The 18,436-nt window shown below is 45.7% G+C and overlaps 1 protein-coding gene across 2 annotated transcripts in view; it reads right to left on the reverse strand.

Moving 5' to 3' along the window:
• Myo3b (myosin IIIB) overlaps positions 1 to 17,411 on the reverse strand; it is a 306,408-nt gene extending 288,997 nt beyond the window's left edge. The window contains exons 1-5 of one of the 2 annotated variants that reach the window (XM_055600477.1): positions 17,235 to 17,411; positions 16,168 to 16,302; positions 7,712 to 7,816; positions 7,417 to 7,516; positions 4,362 to 4,438 (exon numbers count right to left, since the gene is read on the reverse strand). In XM_055600477.1, coding sequence (XP_055456452.1) covers positions 4,362 to 4,438; positions 7,417 to 7,516; positions 7,712 to 7,816; positions 16,168 to 16,302; positions 17,235 to 17,384 — 567 coding nt within the window. In that variant the 5' untranslated portion in view covers positions 17,385 to 17,411. The remainder of the gene's footprint in view (positions 1 to 4,361; positions 4,439 to 7,416; positions 7,517 to 7,711; positions 7,817 to 16,167; positions 16,303 to 17,234) is intronic. The other variant, XM_055600478.1, reaches the window with a different exon arrangement.
• Positions 17,412 to 18,436: the final 1,025 nt, after the last annotated feature.

The raw sequence follows: 18,436 nt of genomic DNA on the forward strand, positions 1-18,436 counted from the left end.
CATATGATGGCAGATCTGGTAGGCTCAACTAGCCTCACCCCTTGCTAACACAAAGCTGGTTCCATTACTTTCTGCTGCCCACAGGGTGTTACCCAGTGTTTGCTGGATATAAACTTGGGCTGAACGCCACTAATGTAGATACTAGCATGGACGATACTGGAAATCTATTAGCACAGTGACTCAAAAAAGACAGATTCCAGCCACCCCTGCTCACCTACCCGCCCTGCAGTCCCTGGGTGTTTGGCCAGGCAGAGCACTGGCTCATAGCACTCATCCGGTCACACCGGTCACACCGACAGGGGTTCCCACAGCACTCCATGCAAATGTAAGGTGCTATCATGCCTGTTATTGACTGAGAGAAAGCAACCGTCAGGAGGCAGTAAAGGAGAAAAGAAGCATTAAGCAAATATCTGTGTTCCACACACACAAAGGTGCCTTAGACATAGGCTAAAATCATAGACCGGAAACCAGGCAGGCGCTTATGTGTGGTGTATGTGCGTGCATGTGTGTGTCCGTGTTTATGCGTGTGAGAGTGTGTGTGTGTGTGTGTGTGTGTGTGCAGTCACTCTGAACTAGCTAGCACTTGTGACATACAGCACTTTCGGGGGTCTTGGGGCATCCAAGCAGTCATCCAGTAGCCTCAGAAGAGTGAATGCTGTGCTACAGACAACGCTGCACTAAGTACCTGGAGAGTTGTTACAGGATGGTGGACTGTGCCCTCTAGATGAAAAATGCAGTTCTCACTCCCAGGAATCAAGAATGTGAATTTAACTGAAAGCAGAGCTTTCAGGATTTCTTGTTGTTGCTGCTGTTTTGATTTGAGGTTGTTGTTTTTTTGGTTTTTGTTTTTTTTTGTTTGTTTGTTTGTTTGTTTGTTTTTGCTTGTTTTTTTTTTTTTAACAAAAGTAACTAGTTGAAGTGCTGGAATACAGTGGGCCCTTCACCCATCAGATCAGTGTTCAATCATGAGAAAAAGGTCACGTGAAGGCAGGGGCATGCTGGGAGAATGCTGTGTTGCCACAAAAGTAGAGGGTACCACTGTACTACTGCAAGCCAAGAAACACCAAAGGCTGCCAGCTGATCTCCAGCAGCTAGGAAGACACAGAAAAATGACCCTCTCCAGGGGCCTTCAGAGAAATGCAGGTCTTCTCCATCCTCATTCCCAATTTCTAACCTCCAGACTAGGAGGGGACCTGTGTCTGCGGGGCGGGAGTCAGGAAAAGCTTCTGGTGCTCTCTCCAGGGACTGTTAAAGTGCCAGAGTGACTCCTGCCTCTCAGGTTGTCCCAGGCGCTGGGCCCACACGCCCATCACCAAGGCAGCCCCTGGACAACAAAGGCATATAGCTTGCAACAGTCACAGCCAGGGAGATTTTGGAGAACAGGGGTTTTAGGGCTGGAAATGTGACTCAGTAGTATAGCATTTACTTACTTAGCACAAAGTCCTGGCTCAAGCCCCAACATCAGGGAAAAAAGAAAAAGAAAGAAAGAAAAAACCTGATCTTGGACTTGGGTGACTTTATTGAGCTGCAGACTCACAGACTCTGGAATCATCATCCCATCATATGAAAACACTTTTCTGTTGTCTAAATTATTTTTCACACGGCAATCTAAAGCACAGTTTCCATGTTGAGGGTTTGTTTTTCTCCCCTTCTCCTTTACCTCTTAGAATTATCTTCCGTGTGGGCACAGTATGCTACTAAGGTATTTAATTCATGAGAGTTTGTAGTGACCTCAACGTTCGAGTGGTCCCTTTCACAACACCCAGCAATTTATTTCCCCAGCAGTACTGTTTCAGTGTGAGCACCTTGTAGAATCCTCCCTGCCCTGCATTGCTCAGTTGACAATTGCTCAGTTCACCAGCATTTGTTTTTTCCTGTCAGTAGCGCCTGCATGAGGCAGTGAGAGAAAAGGACTGGAGAATGTAGACAATGGCTTCTAGCAGCCCGAGTGAATGGGGAGTCTTGACAGCTCGTCAACATTTGATTGCGGTATGGTCACGTTCTGTTAGCTACCTGGTTTGTAAGATAGCCTGTTTGAATTAGATATCACAGTTACTCACGCTGGTGACACGGAAATGGAAGGAAATGAGGGTTAGATTTCTCAGAAATAAAATAAGATCGAGGATCCTCTTGTTGTGTTTCAAAAATAAAGTATAGGCCATGTGCAGGTTTGGTTCCACTGGCCTTGTTAGCCCAGACACTGTTGTTGCATTTAATCTGACTCCACTTATTCACACAGACTGAGGGAAAAGCATATTACAATCGATAGCCTATTTAGGATTCACTTGAAGACAATGCTAATTTGAACCATTCCTGATTATACTCTTCAAAGACTGCATTTGAGGCACAGCCTGCTTGCAGTGGAAAGCAAGTGCTTGCCATGCTCATCTGACAGATGGGAGGTTGTTCCTATGCTTGTTCATGAAGGGTGACAGAGCAGAGCGAAGGTTGGCTGGGAAAAGGGATACTCTGTTTCAAAAATTAAAACTGTGAGGATGGTTCAGGCCAAAACTGCAGGCCGGGATCCAGCGCTCTCCCTAAGAGAAGCCAGCATGGGGCCATCAGAAAGCTGCTCCTGAGTGATGCCATCAGGGTCCCACTTCTCAGACTCCCCACTTGGTTAGCTTCCATTTCAGGACATATCGGTTGAATTCTAAAGAGGAATTTCCAATCCAATAGGAGCCTTCCTTGAGCTGTACCCCGCTCATCTTAGCCCTCTGGCCCACATACTCATTTATCCAGAAAACATTCTCGGATCACCAACCCTGAGCCGGCAGGGAGCAGAGAGGTTAGCAGTCCTGGGGGGCCTGCCCCTCAACAGGCTCATGGTCAGTTGGGGGTGTGAGATCTACGGTGACAAACTTCAGACATCGAGATAATCAAGAGCCTCAGTGCGGCCCAGAGATGAAGGAGATAAATCTGTTGCTCACTGCTGTGGGAGTTAAGAAGTCGCATAGGAGAGAGAAATTGAAAGTGAACAGATTAAAAGTGGACAGATTAAAAAAAAAAAAAAAAGGCTAGATAGAATGTGATAGGAGGGTCTGTTCACCACCCCAAAAATGTATTTTTTTTTTTCATTTTTACCTCACTGATTGCATTGCCACAAACACAAACATCCCAGATCATCTGGGTAACTATTTGCCGTATGGTTTTAGTCTCCGCATTCACTTACTGTGAAACTGTGCCTGGCTCACAGAAAGCGACAGTTGGAAGCCAGAGGAGACTGTGTGCAAGGAGAGATCACATGGACTGAAATGTAGCCAAATGGGGGGGGGAGGGGGGAATGGGAGTGTAGCGGTTAAGTCAACACATGTATTGACTTCCCAACTCAGAGAACCCATACTTGGGTGCTGACACACAATCACACTGCAAAACACAAAAACAATCTGTCTCAAACCGCCGAGTTGAAAGTTACTGGCTTTGTCGTCTTTAAACATTTTTCTGTAGATCTATAAACATGTGACTGACAGTTTAGATCTATATACTTCTAAACCTACTTAAGAAACATTTATAATAAATAAATGCTGTAGTCTGCCAGCTTTTTCTTTTTGTTTAAAGTGGGCCTATTATCCAAACAAAAACCGGAAGGCCATATATAGCGGGGAACATTGAGGAAAACTGATTAAAGACTGGTATGAGCTACCTGCTGCCTTAGGAGACCATGTGGGCCATCGTACAGACCACGCAGACAGAGCAGAGACAGAAAGCCACCTAGGGAGGTGACTGTCTGTGTCCTCTGATTCCCCCCAGAGAACTGCTTTCAGGTGAAGGTCAGAGTGCTGGGGACAGCGAAGGTGACTCACACACCCGTGCTTTGCCTAGCTGCACAGCTCCCCGACTTCTGCATGCCCCAGCTCTGTATTGAGGCCAAAACTGAATTAGGACCAAGTCCTGGTCAATTACAGAAAGCTAACAATGTATACAGGAGAAGTTGCTGTGTATGTGGTAGAAATTGCCACAGAAACAGCCACAGAAACTGCATGAGGCTTGGTGGGCTGCTTGAAGCTAAAATGAGGCTCGCCACCAAGCCATGGGTTGTGGGCTGTGTTTATCTAGGAAAGGTGGCATCTTTCTAATGTAGACAAAGGCTGGATGGACTTTTCCAAGCTGTGACCCTGGAAGAAAGCTACATTTCCCGGAGGGTCAGCTTTTCCTAATGACATGAAGACAACCTATGGGCTGGCTGTGACTTAATCCTGATTCTCTGAGACTGTGTCTTATCAGTATCTCTCACCATCGAGGATTTTAGAGTTCTCTAAGGATGAAGGATTTTTCTCCCTGAAAATTGTAGAGAGCATATGTCTTGCCCACAAAAAGGCACAGCATCAAGGCGCTCAACAAGGGTGCTACTTCCCGCTTACCTCAGGGGCCATCCAGAAAGGGGTCCCAACTGATGTGTTTCTCCGCAGGCGTGTGCTTGTAAGTTGAGCAGAGACACCTACAGGAAAAAGGTACCAGAATTTAGCAGAGAGCATAAGATGCTAGACAGAGGTTGGCAATGTTGTCTATAAAAGTTCAGATAGTAATTGTTTTAGGTGTCGTGGTCCCTTTCACAATTACTAACTGCTGCCAGAGTGTAAGGCAGTCACAGAAGACAAATAGAGGAATGAGTGTGGCCATACCTAGGCAAGACTTCACTTGTGGATCCTGAAATCTGAACTGAGCATAGTTTTCACAGGTCATATATTCTTTATGTTTTTAGCACACGTTAAAAACATAAAAATCAGACTAAGCATGGCAGCACAAGTCTGCAATCTCAGCATTTGGGATCGTGCTGAATCAGGAGCATCAAGAGTTAAACCTGGGCTACATAGTGAGTTTGAGGCCAGTCTGAGCTATCACAAGATTTGCTCTCAAAGTACAATGACTATTTACATACACATATATAGTCCTTAGGTCACGGGCTACGTAAAAATAGAAGGTGAGCATATTTGTCCCATGGGCAGTACTTTGCTAAAGTCTGAAAGGCATTTTGATCATTCTATCTAAATCATCAGAACTTGTTTCCCAATGATAATTCATGCTCATATAGCTGCAAATTTGGAACATAAAGAAAAACATCAACAACCATGATCAACCTAAAATATCTTCCTATTATGTTTTCCAATTATTTCAGATGATTTCTTTAATAAGTGCTTCATTTTATGGAGGAGGAAGATTGGCAAGCATTATCTGTAATAGAGCATCAGTGTAGACACAAAAAGATTTCAGTGCCTTATCTAGCCTACAAGACTAGAAACTTGGCAAGAAAGCAATGCTTCTCAAATGGAAAAAGAAATTGACAGCATTATTATCTAAAGCTCAACGTTGAAGACCTGAATTTTAATATTATTCCAGTGTCCTTTGCTGACCTCTCTTCTCTGTACCATCAAATAAAGTGGGACTAAATGTAGGCTGAGTTAAAAGTTGGGAGACCCACTCGCCTTCCAGTTCCCATGATGCCTTTCACTAGTGGTGTGACAGCCACATCTCCAAGCCTCAGTGTTACCATCTTCAAACTGGGGATCATGGCAACAATCACACCTAACATATAGATTCTTCTAAGACTAAATAGGAGGATAATCATGTCATGTACTTTATAAATGTAGTGCATTTTTTTATACTAAGCAGAAGTCTAGCACAGCACTGAAGAAAATGAAGACTCTTGGCACCATTGCAACTGCAGACGAGCTCAAGCCTTAATACTGTGTGCTGCTTAGCAACGGGCACACCTAGGGACTATGGGGCCTTCAAGATGTGCAGAAAACCCTGGGTTGGTTCCTGGGTTTGCCATTTGCATTCTCTTTCTTATAGAGCCTAGAAGCCACCTGGAGCCATCGCCCAGCACCCACAAGGTCTCTGCTGTGTTGTCCAGGCTGGTCTCAAACTCCCAGACTCAAATGAGTCCCTCACCTCAGCCTTCCCAGTAGCTGGGACTATCCGCAGGTCACAGTGCCACAGATAATTCCCACTCTGCCACATCCTCCATAACAACACAGTAACAAACAATTACACCTTTCTGCTTTTAATTTCTAGAAATTTCTTTTACAGCAATTGGATGTCCAGGCACTTTGTACTGGAAAGATTAAGAACATTTTCTCTGTAGAAGCTCACAGAGCTGACACCTAGACAAAGTGGTCTTAAGTCCTCTCCTCACCCATCTAGGCTATTTCCCTTCTGGCATACTAAATGCCCTCAGGGCCATGTGGAAAATACATTGCCTCTACAGCACATCGCTACAAGTTAGTCGTTCCTTCTATTGACAGAGGAGCAGAGCCTTGGACAAGGTTTCCTCTACCTTTTTTCTTGGTTGGCCTCTTAAAACACAGGTCTACATACCTAAAGAAACTCCATTTTTAAAATGTATTTTTATTTTATGTGTATCAATGTTTTGTATGTATGTATGTATGTATGTATGTGTACCATAGTCATGCAGGAGAGTGAATAGGCCAGAAGAAAGTGCCATGCCCTCTGGAACTGAAGTTACAAACAGCTGTGAGCCTCCAGAGAGGCTCTGGCAGCAACAGATGCTCTACATTACTGAGCCATCTCTCTAGCCCCAACTTCATTTATTCTTAAATAACTCCTTCACAAATAATTTGCTGACACATCCTATACCAAGTTATTTCTTACCGATAAAAAAAAAAAATGAGTATTAAAAACCACTGTCTTATTTTTACTATGGTGATGCTGGTAACATTTTGGAGTGTTCTAAATGGTTTCTCATTATTTGTAACAATAACCCAGAAGTACTAACTAACCTTGAACTTATTTAGCAAAGTAAACCATTCCATATGCCAAAAAAAAAGAGGAAAACTAAATGGCTTGTTGGTTTAGGACTATCAAAACAGAATGTTGGGAGAAGAGTCAGTATTCTCTGGCCTCAGGTGATACCGTCTGCATTTCCTGTTAATGTTTCTAGGTCAACCAGCCTCCTGTGCATGTGTTGAAGCATTAGTTAGAATTTCATGTCTCCCCGGCCCAGAGGACCAGTTTGCCTTCTGTGCACTGCAAATAAGTATGCCCAAGGCTAGAGAAAGTCATTTAAAAAACCAAACTGTTTTCTCTTTTCATATGCAAAAGAGAGATGAAAAATGTAAATTGCAGACAATTGCCCTGAGGTGGAAAACTTTCACAGAAAGAAAAAGACAAACAAACAAACAAAGCCAAAATATCATTTTTCTGTTAGGTTTTTCTTTTGCAAAACTTTTATTTTCTAGCTTTTAACAAAATTGCTCCGAAAGCTGAAAATAATTAGAAAAAAAAGCTTCTCCAAGGGTGATCCATCTGGGAAGCCCCCTACACTCGGGCCCATTTGCCTGGAAAGTCCCCGAGCCTGTGGTGCTCAGAAGAGGCCCCACTCTTCAGAGATTGCAATAAATTGTCCCCTTTGGCTAAAACTGCACACATCGAGAAAACAAATGACACAGTCATTACCAAAGTCAACGAGCTTAACTCCTCCTTCTGTCGTCAGAAGAATGTTATTCCCCTTCACATCCCGGTGGATAATTCGGTGATGGTGCAAATGCTGAAGGCCCTGTGTGGTGTCCCAGTGCCACCGAGGACAGGGAGACAAAGAGAGGAAAATCTCAGCTGTCAGCAAATGAACTCAACGGTCTAATAAAAGTCCAGAGTAGGCTCTATACCATCCCGAGGTCAAATTCCCATTGCTAACATGCAGTGAGGAGCCAAGCAGTGCACGAACTGTCCCCCACACCATGGACATCCTTACCAAGAGGGCTCCGTACAGAATGTAGGAGATCACAGCTTCATCCAGCCGCTGGCCACACCTTAGGAGGCCCTTGACAAGCTCAGTGACAGAGCCCCCGTTACACAGCTGGGAGAAGAGATCCGGGACAGAGAGGGAGCCAGAGAACCCAAACGAAAAGAAAAGACAAATATGCTTAGAAGAAAAAAAAAAATTACTGATTACTGACAGTGTGGTAAGTTTGCAGATCACAAAATTCCAGACTGAAATAATTAGATTGCAAGTTTCTATAAGCCAGCCAAATCAGTTTCTTTGTGCATGTGTACCTTTTATTCAAAGTAATGACTTATGAGTGAATAAGTTTATACCTAAAGATGACTTTTTAATTTGCCAAGCCAAATACAAAAGCACAAGTTATTACTTAAAAATTTGAAGGAAAAGGCATATAGGTAACCATAGTAACTTACTGGATACTTTTCACTTTTTGTGACTATTGTCTTTTAAAAAATGCATTTTGAGGATGAACAGAAAACTGAAAAGGCGAGATGAATGCCCTTGATGCCAGACGAGAGACAAATCTCAGGGATTCCAAACCCTCCTGACTCCCTGCTGGCAGCAGGCATCTGGGGCTTGACCAGTAACTCTTCTAAGGGTGTCAGTGTTTGTCAGACCTGTGGTGTGCTTAGCTCTCTCTGGTTCAACCCGAGGCTTTAGGAGACTTTAGCTACCCACCCTTCTCTCCCTCCCTCTCTCTCTTTCTCCAGCCTCCCTCCTTCCCTCCCTCTTTCCCTGTCCATAATTTAAGACATCCTAAGATTTTTACCTGCACACTGTCCATTATCTTATAGTGTATATATCAAAGTGTGAGTACATAGAGTAGGTAAAGTCTTACTGTCCCAGCAATTTAGAGGTTTTTTTTGTTTTGTTTTGTTTTGTTTTGTTTTCCCAGAGATAAACTATACTAACTGCAGAATTCAGTATGGGTTTGCTACAAGCCACCTTAAAACAAGGCACCAATGGACGGCAGGGAGTACACACATTTTGCAATTTTTTTTCCGGGGGAGCAAATTCAGAGCTATCCTCAGATGCCAGCAGCCATCCTTGAGCTTATGTAAAAACCCTACTTTAGAGACTTGTGCTCCCTGTGGTGCTTAGTCTGAAAGAAGAGTGAACTAGTGAGTGTGTGTGTGTGGGGGTGCTCCCCTGGAGTGGACTGGCTTGCTTACATAACGAAGCCAGAGGAAGCACAGATCAGCTGCTATACTAACAGAGACAACAGCATCCTAGGAGCTGGTCCACTCTAGTTAGGAACAGCTGCAGCATCTGATGAAGGCTGAGCTTGTGCTTCTATCTGATATGGGTACCATCCCCGCCGTGTGTTTGTAGATCCTTGTACAGTAACAGTCAAAGAGCTAGGAATGAAATGCCCGAGCTTTTGGCATTTAAGTTGTTCATAAGGGTGTGACTAAAACCCTAATAGGAAAACACGAAATCCTTAAAATTAGCACTAAATTACTATGAGGAGATTCTCTGTAGGGAACCTCGAAGCAATGAAGTGTTTGAAGACTATGAAAACCTTTGGGTTTGATACTATGTTAAGTGACCTCCGGGCCACTGACCTCCGGGCAGTCTGAAAATAGCAAGTTGAACTGACCACTCAACCCCATTGGCTTTCACGTCCCAATTGCTGTATTTCAACATTCTATCTTCCTATAGGTTAGATGTTGAGTGTCCCCAAAAGCTTCATCCATTAAAGCACTGGTCTCCAGGGTGGCACTATTAGGAGATGCTATGGGCCTTTTGGAAGAAGGACCCTGTGGGAAGTCTTAGATCCTTGGGGCATACTCCCCATTACATGAGTGGTCCTGGCCACTAGATGAGAAGTTTGTCCTGCCAGAGTTCCATTTCCGTCACCACTCCCACCAGAGGCTCCAAACTATAGGCCTTCCTAGCCATGGACTGGGACTTCTGAAACTGTAAGCTAGCATTTTCTCCTCAGAAGTGAGTTGCGCCAGGGATTTTGTCACAGTGACAGACATCCAAAGGGCTCCAAACTCTTTGGTCTCTAGCTGTGTGAAAAGACAGACAACATCCGGTGTTCGCGTTTTTCCCCCCCGTGGCTGCAATTAGACTGCTTGTCACCTGTCAATCGTAAGATGACATGAACGTTCAGGCGGGAGGGAGAACTCTATTGAGGGAGGGTGAGAGGGGAGAGGAGACAGCATTTCAGACACAAGTCTGAACGACAAATGGGTTTGGAGCAGGACATGGAAGAGCGTCTGGGGCAAAGGAGCTGGAGAAATCCTGTGCAAAGAGGGGGAGCATGAAGGAATTTTATCCACGCTGCTGCTCTTGGAATAGAGGGAGGTGGGAGGTAAAACAGAATGAGCATTATCACGCTATACTATGTCTAGTTCAGTACTGTGGCATCATGACGTAAGGCACATGAGTGGCTATAGAGGAGGTCTCAGGGTGGAGGCCTACATTCTGGAAAGATAATTGTGGCAGCAGATTGGCAAATGATGAACTGAGGACAGCAGTGTCAGACACAGGCTATCCATCGGGAACTTTGAAAACATCCTCGGGGGAAGGCTGAATGATAGCTCAGTTGGTGCCTTAGTCAGGGTTACTATTGCTGCGATGAAACTCCATAAGCAAAGCAACTTGGGAAGGAAAGGGCTTATTTGGCTTACAATTCCGATCACTGTTCATCGCTGAGGAAAGTCAGGACAGGGACTCAAACAGGGCAGGAACCTGGAGGCAGAAACTAACACAGAGGTCAAGGAAAATGCTACTTGTTGGCTTGCTTAGCCTGCTTTCTTACAGAACCCAGGACCTCCCAGCCCAGGGGTGGCCCCACCCACAGTTGTTGGGCCTGCCCCCGCCCATCACTGATTAAGAAATTCCCCACAGACATCTCTACAGCCTGATCTTATAGAGGTATTATCTCAGTTGAGTCTCCCATCTCTCTGTTCACTCTAGCTGTGTCAAGCTGGCATACAACTTTCCAGCACAGTTGGCAGAGTTCTCTCTCATCATGCAAGCATGAGGGCCTAGGTCCAGGTTCCCATCACCCACAGAAACAGCTAGGTGTCAGTGACCCCAGCACTGGGGAGAGGAGAGGCAGGTGGATCCCTAGAGCTTTCTGGCCAGACAATCTTCCTGAACTGGTGAGCAATGGGTTCAGTGAGAGGTCCTGTTTAAAAGGATAAGATGGAGAGCTACTGAGAAATAATATTGATCTTTACCTTCTAAACATTGGTACACACACATGCACACACATTAACCGATGCTCACATGTACACCATAGAAAGAACAGCAACCAAGGGAGACAGGGCCCAAAGCCAAGTCATGAGTTGCTTATGAAACAGAATCAAAGTGGGTTTCTCAGCACCTCAACGTGGAAGGTGAAGATGCAGTCGACGGATACAAGGAGATGAAAAAAAAGTGTGGTTCTCTGCTCCTCCAGATGCAGAGCCTAAGAACAGATCCATCAGGACCACTCCCCAGCTGGGCTCCACTCCCAGGGACAGGCATGCTTCCTTTTGGAGGGGAATGCTGAACTCCTACCACTCGGACATTTAAACTCTGGGTGTTGGCCCAAGCTAATTCAATGCTAGAAATTTCCCCCTGAGGACTCGTAGTCTTCTCTTCCCTTCTCTCCTCTGAGTATGGCTGATTGTGTGACATGGGCCTCTTTAGCACGTTTGACTTAGGGAGCAAACTTGGAACCTTTCTTCATCACTTCAGAACGTAGGAAGGGAGAAAAAGTAGGATTGAAAGTCAGCTGTGAATTCAGAAAAACAAAATGAAACACAAAGAGGTCTTACTCAGCCAGCGTCTTTTGTTCAGTAAATGCCAGAGTTAAGAGTTGTTTGAATTTCCAGAATTTACAGAGGTGTAATTAAACTGTTCGGGCTGCCTCAGAGGAAGCTGTCTTGTATCCCTGATAAGGCCACTAGCAAGGTTTTAAAAGACTGTGGTAACTTTAGCTACGAAAGGGGAAAGCAGACGCACACTGGTGAGAGCCAATGTTGAGTGAAATGGGCGGAGCCTTTTATAAATAAAACGAGAAAGTATACTCAAATCCATCCAATAAAATAATCCCCTAGAGTTGTCAAAAGACACCCTAGTCCCCTGCCCCAACCATGAGGGTTGGCACGAAAGCCCATCCTTCCCGAAAGCTCTGCCAGCCATCAGATTCAACCACTGAGGTCCGTCTCCAGCCCACAGCTCCTCCCTACGCCCTCAGCGTTTAGGAAATGAGATGGCTGGGTGCATTTAGAATTTAATGAGCATTTTGCTACAAACTAAGAAAAACAGAAAAAGAAAAGTCATTTACATTTCACATCTCATTTTCAAAACATCATTGAATATCGACTCAATCACAGCGTGTGCGTCCATCAGGACAGATCATAACTTCAAGCAGCAAAATGTTCCTTGCTCAATAAAGGCATAAGCTTTCCTCTGTGTTATTAAGGAATGGTTCAGGCAGCACAGTCGCCAGACCCTTGTTCTAGCCTCAGCTCCAGCTGTCAAGGATCTCCTGTACCAGGGTGTTTGTTTGACTACGTGAGATGGCAGAACTAAGGAGTTCTTTGCAGTGCCTTGCGATCAGTAGGGTGTCAAGGTCTTTCAAGGGTGTGAGGTTCTACAAACGCATGAAGAGCCAAAATTACTTGAGGAGATGCCATCGGAAGAAGCATGGCTGCCTCTCGGTAGTTGAAAACAGCTCAGTTTGCCACTCGAGTTGGGACAGATAATCTTGATTTTACTGAACACCAGGTCAGACTTGCAACTACGCAAATGAAAAACTACATCCCAGGAGCTCCATTTCCAGCAGGGAGGTGCTCAGCCCTAGAGAGGTGTTTGGACTGGAGGCTTCAGCTTCCCCTCAGTCTTCCCTGGGCCAGAGTACTGAAACCAGAGACCGTCTGAGCCTGCAGCAGCGCTGCTCTGCTTTTCAAAGCTCCTCCCTCCTCCTGCCGGAAGTGTGGCATCCTCCTTCACTGTGTTCTAGACTCTCCAGAGTAAGCTCGGAGTGCCGAGCTTAGAACATGTGACATCCTACCAACCCTTCTTCCCCATCAGTGTCCTGCTCAGACCTCTGTCCTCGACTTGGTAAACCTAACTCAAGCCGCAGTGTTAATGGGTGCACATGGCTTGCTGCTCAACACTTCCGGTGACATCTGGGACTGGACTGGACTTCTAGGGCCTGAATAAAAGCAAGAGCTCGGTAGAGTATATGTTCTCCCAGCCTTGTCTCCTTCCTCACCCCCTTTCTTCTTCATCTGTCTGGCTCTGCAGATTCTGAACTCACCCTTTGATCTCTAGGCAGGGTAGGGGAACAGATTATTTTTAAAGCCAATTATTTTACTTACTTTAAAGGCAGAGTTTTTGCTTTCTTTTACTTTGATATTTTTTTCCTTAACTTTAATTTTTTTTTTCTTTACAACCTTTTCATGGTACTCTAAATGATTTTTCAAAAGTTGAGCATTTGATTCAGGCTGAAATGATTAGTCTGTCTACCTGTCAAGGCTTTTGTCCTAAAAGGAAAAAAAAAGAAAAGAAAAGAAAAGAAAAAGAAAGCATGCCTTAGCATGCCTTAGTACATATTAGATGCCATTTCTGACTACTGCGCTGCTCTCAATGGTCTAATTTCTTATCACATCTTATCTGGGTAAGACAAAATGGGACTCAGGGATGAATCAATTTAATACTTAAGACAAATGCACGCTGCCCAACACATCACACGCCAGTGTGCCGGTCCATGCCCTCCTAATGCAGAAGGTGTCTACCGTGAAGGGAGTTTTGCTTGCTTTCAACTAACAAATTGGCAATGAATTTCAGAGATGACATTTTTATTTGCTTTTGTTTTCATAGTTGCGGTGATTTGAGGAGCTTATTAATAACCTTTTTCTACCCTCTAAAATTACTCCATGAAATAGCTCCTCCCTGGCATCCAGCAGGAGAAGAGCAAAGGCAATAGAAGTTTAATCTCACTGTAATGGATGAGGAGGACAACACTAAATGCATTGTCATTTTATTGTGAGTCTCCCAAAGCAGAACTAGCCACAGGTGGAGCAGAACCCTGGGGTACCCTGCGGCCAGCCGTCATCCTGCTGTGTGAGTAGGCCAGTCGGTGTCCCCAAAGACCCTGACCACCATCACATGGTGCTGTTGGGAGGCAGCGGCCCTTTTGGTGGGCAAGGCCCAGTGGGAAGAAGTTAGGCCATTGGAGCTCTGCCTTTGATAGAGATGTTGGGACACTGGTCTTTCTTTTTCCTCCAAGCCACCATGAGGTGAACTATTTCCTCTTCAGTCTATGACCATCATGAGGTAAACTATCTCCTCCCCAGCCCAAAAGCCAACTGATCACAGGAGTGAAACCCCTCTAACCATGAACCAAAAGAGGTGTCTCCTTCTAAAGTTGATTTGTCTCAGACATTTTGTTATAGTGATGGAAAGCTGATGCCAGTTTTGTAAACTGGTCATGGTCATGGGAGCATGTCCCTCCCCTCTCTGCCCTGTGGCCGTCCATGGAATACCAAGAGACTAAAACTGAAGGAAACTGGGGACTTCTGCCCCTGACTTGTGGAGGCACTGGTCACATCTGGCTATCCAGCAGCCTGCTATAGATGGTCCATGCTGGGACACAGGAGAGAGCATTCCACACTACCAGCTTTGGCAAAACTGCCATCCAGATCATAAGTGCCAGCACATCACACGCTGAGGGTTAAGTCACTCAGGGTCGCTGAGCGGCCCTGTTACCTGCCCCTGGCTGACTGGGAAAAGCAAAAGGTGTTTGGGCAGGGAGCACCAGCACGAGGCTCAGGGCATGGCCTCATTATTTACAGCTTCCTTGGTTGCCTTGGATACACCTGAGGTGCTGTGTCTGCCATCTCACCTCATCAGGAAGAGCCTTGGCTCATAAGCACCTTTGGGATGAGCAGCCTCCTGCTTGCCCGCAGCTCGCGGAGCAGACCCTTGACAAGCCTTGGAGAATTTCTGAAGGTTTCAGCGCCCTTTGTCGGAACACAGAGATGTTTAGGGTTTGGTGGGGTTGGGGCGGGGTGTGCAGAGAAGGAAATGAGTAAAAAAGGAAATGTCTTGGTTACTGTATTTTCATGATGAAGTCACAAGGAAGAACAGAGCTCTTACAGAGCAGATGAATAGCAGAGTCCAGAAACTGCGCATTCCTGAACAAAGAATCAGTGGTCACACAGCTTTGCGGCAACATAAAACCCTAACATTTTCAGGTGAAGGGTATGGTAGAGCTGGTTAATAAAACCCAAAAGACGATAGGAAAATGTATATTTGATTTAACATACTGACTAAAATCTCAAAGATGATTCATAAAAACCAAAACCCCTTCCATTGCTAGACTGTGAAGAAGGCAGCTAATGTGCCAGAAATATTGGGACTAGCTTCCTTGTAGATTATCACATTGGATATAATAATGAATTCTCCATCCATGGTTGCCATGGCAGCCAGTACATACCGTCCCATTTTCAGGCTTTCCCACATCCGGGAAGACTGGAGCAAGAGGCACCAGTCAGTGAAGGGAGGGTGGCTCGTGGCCTTCTTTCTTAAGGTGTCCGAACATGTCCTTGCCCTGTGTGTGTGTCATTCTGATGACCATGGGCTGGGAGGTGAGAGCTGGTCCAGAGGAGCTGGGCCCAAGACAAATCAGGGCGGGCCCAGTGAGAATAAAGCAAATGACTGGTCCTATTGTCTTTGTTATCTTCGGTCTCACGGGGAATATAACTTAGGGGACTCAGTCTTCTACATCCAGACAGCACTCATTCCCATTAATAAAGGAGAGAAAGTGGAACATTTGTACACACGCTGTGTTCTCTTTGGAGCCCCTCTGCAGAGCAGAGGCTGCTGGGAAAGTCTCTTCCCAGCCACCTCTCACTAGGGAGTGCCCCTAACTACAGGAGGCTACCTACCTGGAGTCACTCTCTCTGGCTGGCAGAGGCACAGCTGAGGACAACTATGAACAGGCTCCTGGACGGCCATCTCCTTGGAGAACCAGCCAAGGCCCTGATTACAATCTGAGTGCTGTTTAGCTTCTCCCTGCCCCAGTGCCTTCCTGGCTTCCCTCTCAGCTAATCTCTTGCCAGGATTCTCTAGGAAACCTTCCACACACCGCTCTCAGACTTGGGTTTTCAGAAGCCCACGAACACGGGCAGGCGAATGCCAGTGGCACCAGGCAACTGCATCGTGGGCAGAGTTCAAAAACCAAGAGGGGAGGGGCAGCTAAGCTGGAGCATGAGTTCTGTGACGCATTTCCAGTTTATAGACACAATAGCATTTTCCCAACTGGATTCCTAGAGTCACTCCACGGTGGAAGGAAAGAGATCAGGGGGTTTTGAAGCAGAGAAACAGGAAACCTCCTTCACACACATCTGTTCGAGTATCCCACACTAAGGAGGAGTCAGCTCCTCCCGCTGCACCCACCCAACGGCAGCACCTACCTCCAGGACCAGCCACAGCTGCCCTCCCACACAGCGGTCGGCTCTGTAAAACATTCCATAGAACTTTACGACGTTGGGATGACTGGGAAGGAACTGCAGAATGTTGTACTCAGCCTCGATCTCCTCGTCCATATCCTAAACAGGTTGAAAAAGAAAAAGACAAGCTTGATTGAGACTGGTATGTAAGGAAAGGTACAGATAGGGCATTGATTTATTAATTAATTTATTAAATGATTTATTAATCGATGGCTTGAGCCCAAATCCCCCAAGGCCTGAACCTCCCAAGGGCTGGAATTACAAGTATGTGCCACCACACTGGACTCTATATTAAAGCCATCATTGTCATATATTCAGAACACCCATGAGCAGCTATTTTGATCCCAATGCCAACCTTTTGGTCATTATAATCAGTAACATTTCTTTACAATACTTTTTTCTTAACCGTATTATTATTATAAATGTCTTTTTATTGAAAAAAAATCTGAATTTTCAAAGATACAACTTCACTGTGCAGACCAGTGCAGAGTATGGTAACCTTGGTGCTTTGAAATAAAATGTCACTACAGATGATTGACTGTCAAGAGGCTGGTTCATTTTGTAACTTACAGAAAGGACAGGGAGTGAAGTATAGCATTTTTCCAAAAGAATAATTTTTAAAAGCCCACGGTGCTAAAGCCAAAACTTCAATGAAACAGGCAAGAAACCAAAATCCAGGAAAGTTTTGGGGGTTTGTTTTGATTGGTTAGTTGGTTTTGGTTTAGCCCTGATGGTCCTGGAACTTGATTTGTAGACCAGGCTGGCTTTGAACTCAGAGATCTGCCTGCTTCCGCCCCCTCCCCACTCCTCTGGGTGCTGGGACTGAAAATGCCCTCCATCATGCCTGGCAAGTCCAGGAAAGTTTTAACTCCACGCCAAGTCCTTTCCTTCAGAGGCGCTGACAAACCAGGATTCGTTTCGAGATTTCCTGCCAGCGTTCATGAAAATTATCACTAAGATCAGGAAAAGAAGTCACAAGGCCAGTGTGTCCGAGACGATAGACGATTGTTACAGTCCCCTCCTCTACTCACACTGACAGGGTCCAGAACCTTCACCGCGGCCAGACTCCCATCTCTCTTGTTGGCTACCTTGTAGACCTTGCCATACGTGCCTTTGCCAATGGTCTCTATAATCTCCCAGGTGTCCATGGGGTCTGGGAGGGACTCCAGTCCAAGCATCATGGGGCTAGAGTGAAATAATCCATACAGGTGTTTCCTGTTGAGAAATTGTACCATGAGCACTGTGGCGCTGGATGAACGGTAATAGGGTTCCTGAAACAGAAGTGAGTCATTTCTTAATTGGTGGCCTTGTTGCTTCTTTCTTGTTTCCCCTCATGTTTTCAATGAAGGGAACAAATTCAAGGCATCTGTCGGGAACGGGAATAGAAGATGGAGTGGAGAGGCAAAGCAGCGGGACTCTAACCCATCCTAAAAACAGAATGTAGGCACTGCAGGAGGAAGGGAAGGTCTTAGGAGGGAGGCACTGGCCGTGTCTGAGCAGCTGTGGTGGTAAATGGTGAGAGAGAGAGAGAGAGAGAGAGAGAGAGAGAGAGAGAGCTGCTGCCAAGGAAAATAGCTGAGAGTCCCCAAGATGCCTGTCTTCACTAACAGCAAACATGGCCAGGGTTCCCAGATGCGCATTGGAAATAAATCCCCACACTCTGAGCACAGGTGCTGGTCTGAGCACAGGACCCACTGAGCAGCCGCAGGGCTCTTAAAGAGGAGCCAAGGCCGTGCCCCATCCACGAAGCAATCGCCTCACATGCAAGTCACAGGAAGGTGCTGACTGGAGCTGCAGGCTCACTCTTGGTTCAAGGACAGAGATTTGTGAAGTTCAACTTCAGCAAGGTAAAACCCACAACTGAGGCAGTGAGAAAGCCCACTCTGGATCAGGTGACCTCAGGCTGGGAGGACTGTCTCAGCCTAGGTTTCTTTGTACACACCACAAAAGGGACCCAGGTTACACCAGCAAGAGCCAAGACACCAAATACCCATCCCTAAACTTCAGCCTCGTGCTGAGTATTCCACTTTGCATTTAGAACTCCTTTCTAGATAATTCTCCCAAAGAAAGCACAAGAATGTATTTTTTTCCCCTTTTGCCCTGCCTAATTGGGAACATTTCAAACATATTAAAGCTGAGCACAGCATCACACTCCTATATTCTAGCACTCAGGAGCCTGGGGGAGAAGGACTGAGTTCCAGGCCAGCACCCCACCCTGTGTGTGTGTGCGTGC

The sequence above is a fragment of the Psammomys obesus genome, unplaced genomic scaffold (genome assembly GCF_907164565.1).
Source record: "Psammomys obesus unplaced genomic scaffold, mPsaObe1.curated_primary_1811, whole genome shotgun sequence".
Lineage (NCBI taxonomy): Eukaryota > Metazoa > Chordata > Mammalia > Rodentia > Muridae > Psammomys > Psammomys obesus.